This window comes from Lycium ferocissimum, chromosome 3 (assembly GCF_029784015.1).
Source record: "Lycium ferocissimum isolate CSIRO_LF1 chromosome 3, AGI_CSIRO_Lferr_CH_V1, whole genome shotgun sequence".
Taxonomy (NCBI): Eukaryota; Viridiplantae; Streptophyta; class Magnoliopsida; order Solanales; family Solanaceae; genus Lycium; species Lycium ferocissimum.
Genome location: NC_081344.1, coordinates 66,261,311 through 66,275,138, shown reverse-complemented (window position 1 = coordinate 66,275,138; position 13,828 = coordinate 66,261,311). Strand labels below are relative to the sequence as shown.

The 13,828-nt window shown below is 38.6% G+C and overlaps 1 protein-coding gene across 1 annotated transcript; it reads right to left on the bottom strand.

Annotated features, from left to right (window-relative positions):
• Positions 1-574: 574 nt before the first annotated feature.
• LOC132049013 (uncharacterized) lies at positions 575-3,756 on the bottom strand. Its single transcript, XM_059439689.1, has 5 exons — positions 3,662-3,756; positions 3,258-3,506; positions 2,080-2,163; positions 1,579-1,715; positions 575-1,260 (listed from the first exon to the last, which is right to left on the bottom strand). The coding sequence occupies exons 1-5, from the start codon at positions 3,754-3,756 to the stop codon at positions 575-577; spliced, it is 1,251 nt and encodes a 416-aa protein (XP_059295672.1).
• Between the last annotated feature and the right edge of the window lie 10,072 nt (positions 3,757-13,828).

The window sequence follows — 13,828 nt, the reverse complement described above, 5'->3', positions numbered from 1 at the left end:
CCTCAAAAGGAGCCATCTTGATGCTGAAATGGTAACTATTATTGCAAGCAAACTCCGCCAAAGGCAAGAATTGGTCCCAATGACCACCAAAATCAATCAGGCATGCTCTCAACATATCCTTTAAAACTTGGATAGTCCGCTCAAAGTGACCATCAGTTTGGGGATGGAATGTCGTGCTCAATTCAACCCGAGTGCCTAACTCCTTTTGTAAATTCTTCAAAAACTGAGAGGTGAACTGACTACCTCGGTCAGAAATAATGGAAATGGGCACCTAATGCAAACGAAGAATCTCACGGATGTAGACCTTAGCCAACTTCTCAAAAGTATAAGTCGTCTGGACAGGAATGAAATGAGCTAACTTGGTTAAACGATCCACAATCACCCAAATAGCGTCAACCTTGCCCAAAGCCCGTGGCAAACCTACCACGAAGTCCATCGCAATCCTCTCCCACTTCCACTCGGAAATGGGCATCCTTTGAGAAATCCCACTAGGCTTTTGATATTCATACTTCACTTGTTGACAGTTCAAACATTTGGACACAAACTTGATGATATCATTCTTCATGCTACACCACTAAGAGTGTTTCTTCAAATCTCGATACATCTTCATAGCACTAGGGTGAATAGAATACCTCGAGCTGTAGGCCTCCTCCATAATCAAAGTAGTCAAATCACTGGTCCGAGGCACATGCACTCGACCCTTGATCCTTAAAATCCCATCATCATCCAGTCTAGCCTCTCTAGCCTTCCCTTCCAACACTTTGTCCTGAATTTTGCTTAACTTTGGATCATCAAACTGTTGAGCTCGAATCTGCTCCAACAAAGAGGAACGTGCCTCAACGCAAGCGAGAATTCTACCAGGCTCATAAATATCAAGCCTAACCAAGGAATTTGCCAAACTCTGAATCTCTCTAGCCAGCGGTCTCTCTCCAACCTGAAGACAAGCAAGACTACCCATGCTCATAGATTTTTTACTCAAAGCATCCGCAACCACATTGGCCTTGCCCGATGATAAAGGATAGACATGGCATAATCCTTGAGTAGCTCTAACCACCTTCGTTGCCTCATGTTCAAATCCTTTTGGTTGAAAATATCTTTGAAGGCTCTTATGATCCGTGAAAACCTCACAGTGCATGCCATAGAGATAATGCCTTAAAATCTTCAAAGTAAACACCACCGTTGCTAACTCCAAGTTTTGAACGGGGTAGTTCTTCTCGTGCACTTTCAATTGCCTAGAAGCATAGGCTATGACCTTCCCTTCTGTATGAGAACACAACTAAGACCCAACCTCAACACATCACAATAATCGTAAAACCCTCTCCCTCCACAGGAAGAGCCAAAATGGGAGCCGAAGTCAACAAGTCCTTGAGCTTCCTAAAGCTCGCCTCACACCCATCCGACTACTGGAAGGGAACGGCTTTTGGGTTAATCTGGTAAAAGGAGATGCTATAGCAGAAAATCCCTCAACGAATCGTCGATAGTAACTAGTCAAACAAACAAAGCTCTGAACCTCTGAAACTGTAGTAAGCCTGCCCTAATCACGAATAGCCTCAATCTTCTATGGGTCAACCATGATACCATCCTTGGACACCACGTGCCCCAAAAACGCCACAGAACTAAGCCAGAAATCACACTTGGAGAATTTGGCATAAAGCCTCTTCTCCCTCAAAGTCTCAAGAACAATCCTCAAATGCCTCTCATGCTCCTCTCTACTCCTAGAATAGATCAAAATATCATCAATGAATAAAATCACAAATGAGTCCAAATACGGTTAAAAGGCATTATTCATCAACTCCATAAACGCTGCAGGGGCATTAGTCAACCCAAAGGACATAACCAAAAACTTATAATGACTATCACGAGTACGAAACGCTATCTTGGGAATATCCTCTGCCAGATCTTAAGCTGATGATATTCGGACTTTAAGTCAATCTTAGAAAAGACTGACTCTCCCTGAAGCTGGTCAAACAGGTCATCAATCCTGGGAATGGGATACTTGTTCTTAATGGTCACCTTGTTCAACTGCCTATAATCAATATATATCCTTATAGACTCGTCCTTCTTCTTCACAAACAAAACCTGTGCACCCCAAGGAGAAACACTAGGACGAAATAAACCCTTTGCTCAATAAATATTGCAACTGCTCTTTCAATTCCTTTAACTCTGTAGGAATACCAAGAAGATCAGTAGGGAACACCTCAAGAAACTCTCTCACAACCGGTACCAACTCAAGTGGAGGAGTGTCGGCACTAGTATCACAAATATAAGCAAGGTAAGCTAGGCACCCCTTCTCAACCATCCGACGCGCCTTAAGAAACGAAACTAACCTCTTAGGCGCGCGACTAACCAAACCCTTCCACTCTAACATAGAAATACCAGGCATGGCTAAAGTAACTATTTTGGCATGACAATCCAAAATGGCATGGCACGGAGATAACCAACTCATACCCAAAATCACATCAAAATCAGTCATATCAAGAATCATCAAGTCAACCTAAGTCTTATACCCCATAACAGTAAATAGATAAGATCGGTACACTCGATCCACCACTACGGACTCTCCCACCAGGGTAGAAACATAAACAAGAACATTAAGAGACTCACACATCATATCAACACCCGATGTAAAATAAGTAGACACATAAGAATACGTAGAACTCGGATCAAATAAAGCCACAGCTGACTGGTGACAAGCAGAAATAATACCTATAATCATACCATATGAGGCCTTCGCCTCGGGTCTACCCGGGAATGCATAACATTGGGCCCTAATACCTTAAGACTGGGCACCACCACGACCACCTCCATGGCCGATCTGAGTGCCTCCTCTATCCGCATAACAACTCCCTCTACCACCATGTGAAGCACCTCTAGATGGATGATTAGCGGATCTCGGAGTGGAAACCTAAGAAGTGGGGCGCGAACCACCCTGTCGAGCTCTGGGGAAATCTCTAGCATAGTGCCCAACCTGACCACACTCATAACATCCTCCACGAGCTGCTGGATGAGGAGAAGAACCAGAATAACCACCATGGCTACTTGGCCGAGAATAAGAAGGTTGGGAGCTCTGACCCGGCATGTATCCACCACTATGACCCGAAGTACCACCCTAAGAAGGCTGAATGGCTGCCTGGGCTGGTCGACTTAACTAAGGACGATGACCTCTACTATGGTGATCATGACCTCCAGAGGAGAAGCTCCTAAAAGCTCCAAAAGAACGAGGTTTCTTCACAGCCTTATCCCTAAACCCCTAGCACCTGAGGGTCTTCATACCCCGCCCAGCATCAACAACACCCTCAAAGTCCTTGCCTGAAGAGGCAACAAACATAGCAGCAACCTTGAGATGATACGATAACCCTCGAATGAACTTGCAGATCCTCTCCGTCCCATCAGGTAGAATAGTCAAAGCATGACAGGACAAGGCATGAAACTCCATCTCGTATTCAGTAACACTTATAGAACCCTGCTCAAGATGGTCAAACCTCTCACGCCTCTCCTCACGCAAGCTGAAAGGGACTCACTTCTCTAAGAAAACCCTCAAAAACTCCTCTTAAGTAAGCGGAGGCGCTTTAACTGGTCTAGTCTCCACGAACGCTTTCTACCACTGCTTGACGGGACCAACTATCTACATAGCCACAAACGACACACCATTGGACATCACTAGTCCAAGAGCATCCAATCTCTCGTGGCAGTTAACCAAGAACTCAAAAGCAGCGTCGGCCAAGACTGATGTCCATCAGAAATGCATGCAGCCATCTAGTCAAATTTATCACATCTCTTCTGCTCATCAACAGTCATAGTAGGCTGAACAGCTAGCCGTGCCACAATACCAGAAGAACTGTACCGGATCCAGCAACATCAAACCGGGGCCCGAATACTGGAGAGCCATAGCCGCTATGACCGGCCGCGTTCACGGAGTCCCGAAACCCGCGCTACCTCAGCTCGGGGAGTCTCGCGCTCCTACTTGAGTCTGGGATCCCTCAGAAAGAGTCAGGATCATGCCTGCCTAAGACATCCAATCAAGTAGCTCAACAGACAAGCCATGGCATCCTAGAGAAAATCAGCAGGCGAGTGAATTTGGAGCCGACCCGGTATCCACGGGTATCTCACCCGCTTCACACAGTCATACCCTACAGCTCGGGTAGAGTTTTGGGCATAAAATACCGAAAACCGAATTACCGAACCGAACCGGCTATTTCGGTATTCGATAATTCGGTTTTCGGTTCGGTAGTCGGTACTGAAAGATAAAATTTGGTAATTCGGTTTCGGTATTTACAATTATACCGTTCGGTATTGATGGCCACCGAATACCGAAAATTAAACACATCTGTACATCTTAAAGGAGTAAGGGGCTAAAGGCCCATTTAAAACATTTTAAGTCAAAGGACCCGGTGAATCAGGAAATGAATCCGATAGCCGGATACGGATGCCCGGATCCATAGAAAATTAAAAATCCCTAAGACCTAAATCCCCTAACAACGGTCGATTCATCGTCTCATCGATGTCACTCAGTTCACTACTTCACTTCACCTTCATGACATCTATCGTCTCGGCCTCCCAAAAGCGGTATCACCTCGACCTCTCCACCGTCGCAAATTTCATCAACGGACCAATATTATTCCATCGTGACCTTCAGGTCAAAGCTCTCAACAACATCGGAAGCCCTTAAATAGACCAAAGATTAGAGTCCGTATCTCCATTTGTCATCTTAACTCTCTTAGTTACTATTCAAATTACTTAAGCTTCCAATTACAATCGGGTTCACCATTATATCCTCTCTCTCGATCTGCTCTATAGTTCTCTTCATTAATATTAACGATGCGATATTGTAATGTCTACATTGGTAATTTCCGGTTAGAATCAATTTTTTTTATATGAGGTCGAGTTTTTTGAAATGGGTTTTCTCTAAATCACGTAAAAGTGTAATTTGAAATGGGTTTTTCTCTAAATCATGTGAAAGTGTAATTATTCTTAATACATTTTCTCTAAATCATGTAAACTTATAATTTGTTTTTGCAATGGGTTTCTTAGAAATCATGTAAAAATGTAATTTGTTACATGGATGTATACGCCTGTCCTTGGAAAATTCTTCTTCACATATATCAAGTAATGTAAATAACAGACTAACAAGATCCCCTCACTTCAAGTGTTAAAATGTGTCCATGTTAGAGTTAAAATGTTCATTTTTCATTTCTCCACCGGTGCTAGTTTTAACTTTTGATAATGCCGGCTTGCTGCTTGCAACATGATCAGCGATCAGCTTTCATTTATCCAACACCTTAATAACATGATTTCTATTTTCGATAACTTGCTTGTTTAAACTTTATTTGCCTTGGATTATGATTTCCTTTACATCTTGTGTCTTGCTCGTTAGTAAGCTTGGTGATTACTAGCTTTGCAAATCTGCAATGTCAAAAGCCGGATCGGTGAAATCATGGAAGTGATTTTCAGCATATCCTTTAGTTGAAAAATTAATCGAGAAATTGGACTTCACTGCATGAAATGTCGCAAAGTTTGGAATAATGGAATTAGCATCGGTGAAATCATGGAAGTGATTCAATATATCCTTTAGTTGAAAAAACAAGCTGAGGGACAGAATAATTTCTAGTGCAAATTGGGATTTGTTGTGAAATATGAACTTTTTCGTTAAGTTTGTAACAACATTTGCCATTGCTCTGTTGTCACATTTTCTAGCATATGGTCTTATGCTCCGTACAATGTTTTTAATTGTAATTGATCGGTTGAAACAAAAAAATATTGTTGATGAATTTCCATGAATTCTTGTGTCACCATTGATCTCACGAGGTCAGTTCTTGGATATGTGACATTGCAAATTGGTTTCTGCTTATTCTATTTCAAAACATATGTGTTGTACTCCTTTTCTCGAGGCATGCGATGGTCTTTGTTGATATTGTCTATGAGGTTTGTGGCTTTGTTATCTTTTATTTTTATTTTTATTTTAAACCTTCTCGTCTTCGTCGAAATTTAAACGAAAAGGGTTATTTCGGTCGAAATGGAGTAACCTTTTGAGGAAAATAAGCATTTAACCACTTGCCATACAGGAAGAAAAGAAATTTTCACTTTTCTCCATGACCTCTTGGGTGTCATGTATATATTTCCTCTAGTTCGGGAATGTGTGACCACTCCAACCAAATATGGTTGATCCACATTTCATCTGTGCATAACAACTTTCAGAATCACCTCTCGACTTGAAAGTTCCCATACTTACATCTTAAACCCCGACATTTAGGAAGGTGAACTAACAATAGAGTTGTCACGCTTCTACACCAATTATCTCATACACTAAAGTATTTCAACAACTTTCCTATATATATATATATATACATTATTAGTAAATGATCAAACTCAAGCTCAAAATCAAAACACAACTTAATTTCCTTAGAATACGAGCAATTAATCTTGCAAATTAACTGATAGGTCGCTTCCAACAATTGCTCAATCCTTTTGGATCATAGCATTATTGTCCTTATCAAGCATATCTACAAGTAATGCGCACGTAGCCTAATCAACTTCCCAACTTGCTTACGATCCCATCATTACACAGCCAACAATAACAATTGCCAAATATTATCTAAGTGCGGATAGTAGAATATAGCCAAATATATACTGAAAATTCTATGCTTTCTCAATTTATAGCTTTATCATATTCCCTTTTCAAGTGTTTTCTCTTCAGTAATTTTATGCTGAAAAAATAGTTAAGAATTTGGAGATATAACAAATTTTTCTAATAATGCTTTCAATTAAATTTTTTTGTTTTTTATTTGACTAGGATCAAAACCAACTTGTTGATCCTTGTAAGTCTTTTGTTATTGGGACCATGTATGACTTATGAGATCTTGGACTAGAATTTATAAGTAGCTACTTTTTGGGGTTGTCGTTTGTTATTGAAATAACTTAAGGATTTTTAAAGATCTAACTAGAATGTTTTTCAAGCGGAACTTTTGTCCGATTTGGTAATTTCTGGATTTATTTTAAGAATATGTTGTTGTTATTCTTGCATAGTATACTTGCATTCTAATACGGTGGACTTCGACTTGATATGGTATTACCGAATCCGTGCAGACAGTTTAATTTCCGAACCGAAGTTTGAAAGTTCGGTATTTGGTATAGCTTTGAATTACACCGAATTCTTGAATTACCGAACTTTGAAAATCTGACGAATACTCCCCACAGGCTCGGGTGTGAAGACGGATTATGAGCGGTTGCGGGTGCTCTACACGGGGATCAATTAGGCCTCGGCCTACTACCACGCCCTCCCAGCTACTAGCGGCGTGGAAACGGGAGGCGGTGCTATACCGACACGGCTAGTGAGTCCAGCCCCATGAGAGAATGAAACAAAGAGACCTTTAGAACACATTAGAAGTAAATACGCACGATAAGGAACAAAAGATAAGAGTTTTTCTAAATATCCATTAGCCTCTCGAGGATAAGTACGGAGCTCTTCGTACTCATCCGCAAGACTCTAAAAGACACGGTCTTTTTATTAGTGAGGTTGGTAGGGATACTATAACCCCAAAATCCTTGGTCATGATGGCACTAGTCCCACCGTACTAGTAAGCCAACACAACCATAACAATTAATTATCTAAGTGCAAAAAGATAGCATACAAATCAATTATAGTGTTAAAATTTCAAATACTAAAAAATCCTTAAGTTATTACAAATCTTGCCCCAAAATCCGAGGTCACCACATACAAGGACCAACTAAAAATGTCATAGTACGAACATAACATAAAAGCGTAAGAGGAATAGGAAAAGACGGGTAGATAGCAATATAGAAGAAATGAGCCATCCGCAAGCCATAGAGTTACCCTGAATCTCAGCAGCAACTCCCTAGTGGTCTATCTGGTACTCACGTCCTCTCGAGGAACTATGAGTCGAATCTGCACATAAAAAGGGTGCAGCAAGTGTAGTGAGTACAAAATTAATGGTACTTAGCATGTATCGTCGACCGACCCTTCCAAGAATAGAGACGAGGGTTGGTACGATACTATAACCACACTTGTCTGCTATTAGTCCAGAAATACCAAATATTCACAGTTAAGCAATTTAGAACCAAATAGCACGTAAGAAGACAAGACAGAATAAGACAAGGCAAATCCAATAATATCATCAAATAGGTACAATAAGATGAATGAGATCTGAAATTCAATGCAGGCCTTATTCTCGATATACACTCGATGCTATCATGATTAGTGACCCGTAGAGCTCGCGAAGCCCGTATATTCTTTCCGTGTCTCGGATCACGGCCACGTCGTATCAGCCGTATCATATCTCGATCTCACTTTGTCGCTTAGCCCGTCGGCCATAATATTCCCTATCGAATAAGATTCCCTCGGACTCACATCGTATCATCAAATCACGTGTATGAATATATATGCACAAATATAACATGCTCCAAATCAAAGAACATGTAAGTACCACAAATTTCACCAAAGGCATGTTTTTAATACCATGAAGGCTTCACCCTTTTCCTTATCTTATTATAACGAGGATACATGAGTGATATGCACATAAACAACAAGATAGGCAATTAGAATGGAGACATAAAGTACAGGCATCAGACCCCAATCACAGATCCCAAAGGATTATACTAGACTATCAGTTAATGCCCAGACATGGCATTCAAACCAACTATACAATTTAAATAGCACAAATACCCCAAACATGATAAACGGTATCTGATACTAGTGTTTGTCACGTCATGAGTATAGGAACCCCCTTAATTCGCTCAATTTCCTCTTAATTAGGTCATTTTAACCAACACACACATTCAAGAAAGAGTTCAAGATCTCAACATGCCTGGAATGTCAAAACTCGGGTCAAAGCATTCTCTTGCCCTCACGAATAGTCTCCAAATGAGCAAAGTCTAGTCAAATACGGGTTACACATTAGAATACGAGTCTAACAACACCCATATTACCACTTAATCAAAAAGCCCTAATTTTAGGCCTAAAATTAGGATTCCGAACCCAAAAGGGCATAACAGTAAATTGAGTCCAAGATTATGATCCTTATACTTTATCTAACTCATATACCAAAAATCATCCCAATATATTGGCTAAATCATGCTCAATGATCAATTTCTTCTTCTCCAATTGTATTTACAAAAACCCTTTCATAAGCCATTTGATTTCTTCATTAAAGCATGTAATAAGGATCTAATTCATTAAAAGAATAATAATACTAGGTTAGATTATTTACCCAATGGTTTTCCCCTTGAATTGCCTTCAATTCCCTTCCAAAATATCTCTCAACTTGAAGAATTTCGAATGGGGTTTCTAATGAAAGACTCGCGATAAATCATACATTCGGCGATCTTCGCTCTACCCTTTCGTTCGCCCGGAGACCTCTAGCTCACCTCGGCGAAGCTTCATGGAATATTTTGGCTCTGCGGCGGCGGAGCCTTGCTAGTTGCTACGGGCCCGTACCTGCGTGACTTTGTCCGCAGGGACGAAGACTAGCCAAATCATAGGATCTCGCTCCGGCAAGCCTACGCTCGCTGGGGTGGATTCACAGGGGCGTGACCCTTTGCATGCTTGCGAAGACACCATAACAGATAAAAATGCGGTTTTGACTCTCTCGGCCAGAAATTCGAGACTCTTAGGAACCTCTAGGCACAAACCAACTATGTAGACACATGTAAAAACAGGCTACGAATTCATTCGCGCACTCAGAATTTCCAAAAGATGTCTCGTTGACTAAGTCATCCCCGAACGAGCAAAAACCAACTTTCAATACCACCCAAAAAATGCCTCTAGACCTGGGAAGCCAGGCAAGAGCATCCTAAATTCGACGTTCGAAGCTAATGGAGCAGGATTTCCCAAAAAGACATAACTACCCTTAATGAAGCCAAAATCCCCCCAAACACTTAAAGATTCCTAAACTTAGCAAATTTCCAAATTAAGAGATTTTCATTACCTGGGAATCATGCCAACCATTTTCCTGACAACAAACCCAAAAACAAGCGAGGGGCGGGTTCACAAGGGTAAAATTGTCTAAAACACAAAAATAGCCAAAACGACCTAACGGATCGTCACAACATAAAATTAGAAAAGATTGAGGTTTATATAGGAATTAGGAATAGATTCAAATATGCCACTGAACTACGAAATGGCTCATATATACCACTTGTAAAATAAAGGGTTTAGATAATGTCACGTGGAAAAATCTGGTAGTAGTAGAGTTCCATTAGTGAGTAATGACATATATAAACCAAAATGGTAACGACGGTGACATTTTTTTTAGCCCAACTATTAACGGGTGACATGAATGAGCCTTTTTTGGTAGTTCGATGGCATATTTGAGCCTTTTCCGTTAAATCAAAGCAGTACTCCAGATCTCGTCAAGGTTTTGTTGAGCCTCCCCGATTCCACATCTTAATCTTTACATTAGTTGGAAGTTAAAATTCTCCGAGGAGATGTGTTTCTACTCTAATAGTTGATTATAATGGAAAGTGAAGCTGAATAGTTTCACAACACTACATCCGCTTTTGTGTTCACAGTAATTAATTACTTGGTAAGTTTCATTTTTACTTTACATATTCTCTGTTTTGATCCGGCTAGAAAATATAGTATCAGATATTTTGAAACTTCAACTTCATTCGAAACAATTCAAACTTAATATTCCAGATTTAAATTTTAGGTGTCATTATTTCATAACTTTCTTTACTTCACTATTCCAATTACTATTGTTTAAAAAAATTCCATCAGTTCATAACAAAAGATTTTTATGTGCTAAAACAGATTGTTAAGACAAGCTGCCGCATGCCATGTGTGGGCTTTTCCGAGTGGCCTTAGTAGTCATTTATTTATTTATTTATTTTTTATGATTTTCACATTGTAATTTACGACTGATTAATCAAGCAGTGAATAATTGTCAAGATAACTGTTGATGAGTCGTCCAACAAAATGAAGACAAAGGAAGAAAATGTCAAAGTAAACCAACAACTTACAGACTAGGAATGCTATTGCATTTATGAGATGTGCCGAAGAAGTCAACTTCGACGTACTCCCTCCGTCCACTTTAATTTCTCCTGTATACCAGTGTTTTTAGAGGCGTATTCGGGACGAGTTTCGGGGCGGGAGTACCAAAAACGTTCCGTGGCTCAAATGAAAGGCATAGATTCATGGGTCGTACGCTCTAGAATTTGGGGCATAAGTCCGGGACGCAAAAACATAAGCCCCGGGCGTAAGGCGTACAGCAGAACTTTAAATTTAATTTTTTAGCGTCTAGAGCCCCAGCTTTAAACTTAATTTTTATTTTTTTTAATGTATTTTTTTTATAAATTTTGATTTTTATTATTGGTATAATGATATTTATAATTTAGGTTATCATGTTTTCATGTTGTGTTGATTTCTACTAAAATATATAATTAAAAAAAGTAACTCTCATAGCATAAATAGTTTCTTTTAGATAATTATGCCTGAAATTGATATGATAGACATTTCATAACACTATTTTCTTGAGGAAATATTATCCTTTTTTTGTCATTGCTCTTACACTTTTTGCCCTTCTCCTTTTATGAATGTATAAATAAAAGTTAGTGTAAATATTAGTTGAAGTCGGGAAGGACTAATAGATCTGGAGATTGGTTAGGAAGTAAATGAATATTTCATTTTAAAGATTTCTATTATCATTTTTTGTATTGTTACCTTTCTAAAAAATAGTTATAATAACTCTTTTTATATTATTGGCGATTTATTTGAATTTATTTGCAGAGTTTTAATGAAAACTTTACTTTTGCTAATTTTTAGTAATAAAATTATAAAAGTGAAGAAACATGAGACATATGCCCCATAAATCCATGGGACTTACGCCATACAATATTACGCCTGCCATCGTACTTGTCTTTACGTAAAATGCCTCGCCTTACGCCTTTGCCTTTTAAAACACTGTTGTATACTAAAAATAGTTATTAATTTTCATTTATCCAGTTTGAAAAATCAAAAAATTTATTATTTCATACCTATTTTACACTTATTATTAATTATAAGGGTTCGAAAGTTCAAGAAATTTTTAGTGGCTACACAACTTTTAAAGTATGTTTCACTAACTTTAAACATTAAATGACATAGTAATAATTAGGGGTCATATAGTAAAATTATTATTCTATTTATAGCTCCTTAAGAGTGTGTCAAGTTAATACATGATAAGTAAAAATGGCGGCAGAAGTATTTTTTTGCTGGTCACTTGTGGCATTTATAACTTGAAGAAACTTGTTCATCTTATTGAATATTACAGGCTTTGCACATCTGTTTTCCACTCAAGAAAAGTAAATTAGCCGTGGTTTACGTTTTCCTGGATTATCTCAAATCTCTCTTAGATAAATACTCTTTTTAAAAATAGCTTCTATATCTTTTAAATGGAATACTTGAAATTCAATAGATCATCTATTTAATGATGATCATTGTATACCAATACACTGCTGTTTGTAAGTCAGTGGAGTGTTATTTGGTAAGAGGGTCAATTCTGAGTGGTACAAGTTGTATTAGAGGAAAAGCCAGTCAACTGTAGTCGTTTAGCTAATATTGTCTATTGATATCTATCTGTTTGTATTATCCTTCCATTCACTTGCGGAAAAAAAAAGACAAATCAGTTGCAGAGTGAAAAAAAGATAACTATTTCATAGGTATTATAAAACTATATAATTGAAAATAAATAAGAGAATCAAACTAATAGCTTAGAAGAGAGGAGGGAGAGATTCTATTTCACTTGTTGATGATGTTTTAAATGAGAACGCAAAGGTCTCTATTTATAGAAGAATTTTGTCCCTCAATCTACAATATTCAGCTTGCGCAACTTGTGCAAATTGATTTACAATTTGCTTCTGTTAAGATCTATTACTTATTGCAAATTGTATTTATCACTTTATGAACAAGTGGTACAAATTACTTCTAATAATATCAAACATTGACTAGCTAAATAGTTCATAACACTCGCTTGGATGTTTTATTAATAGATAATATCTCGTTAAAACCCAGAAAAAAATACCTTATGGAAAAAATTCTAGTGAAAGGAAAAAGTGTACACATATCTTATGTAATACGCATTCTTGTTTGTCATTAAAAACCTTACCAGGAAAACCGATGGGATAAAACTTGGTTAAGGAAAAAAGTATATTTACTACACGATGGAAACAATTAATGTCTCGGAGATGACGCATTCCAATCTTGTACGTAGCCTGCTTAAATGTTGAAGTTGGCAATGCTTTAGTGAACAAATCCGCTAAATTATCACTTGACCGAATCTATTGTACGTTGATATCACCCTTCTTCTAGAGATCATGTGTGAAGAAAACCTTTGATGAAATATGTTTCATTCAATCTCCTTTTATGAATCCTCCCCTTAATTGGACTATGCGCGTGCATTATCTTAAATATAAGATCGTGGGTACTCATCACATTTAAATCTCGTTTTCTCGAATGAGATGTAGATATCGTGACCTCTCAGCCCACATATATTGGCACTGCTTCATGAATAGCTATTTATTTTGGCACTATTTGATGAAGTAGCCACAATAGATTGTTTGTAGATCGCCGAATATGGAAGTACTTGCTGAACACATAACTGTTTGAGATCGAGCTTTGTGTGGGTCGGATAAATACCACGTCGGCATAACCCGACAAGATCGATTTGCCATAATTGTTAGAATAAAACAAGCCCATATCGGTAGTCCTTTTAGATACCACGATATGTTTTGATTCCATTCCGATGACTCTGGTTAGAGCGAGAGCTATATCTTGCCAGATTAATGAAAATGCTATGTGAACCCTTCGCCAGTATTATGACATACAATTATTTTTAAA

Bases quoted from the DNA above. Each gene is read 5' to 3' on its own strand.
- LOC132049013 (XM_059439689.1), bottom strand. From the start codon at position 3,756: ATGGCTGCATGCATTTCTGATGGACATCAGTCTTGGCCGACGCTGCTT. The intron at 2,164-3,257 runs GTGCTAGGGGTT...GTATTCCTACAG, and splicing joins CGGGGTATGAAGACCCTCAG to AGTTAAAGGAATTGAAAGAG. The intron at 1,261-1,578 runs GTATCATGGTTG...GTTCTCATACAG, and splicing joins GCACGTGGTGTCCAAGGATG to AAGGGAAGGTCATAGCCTAT.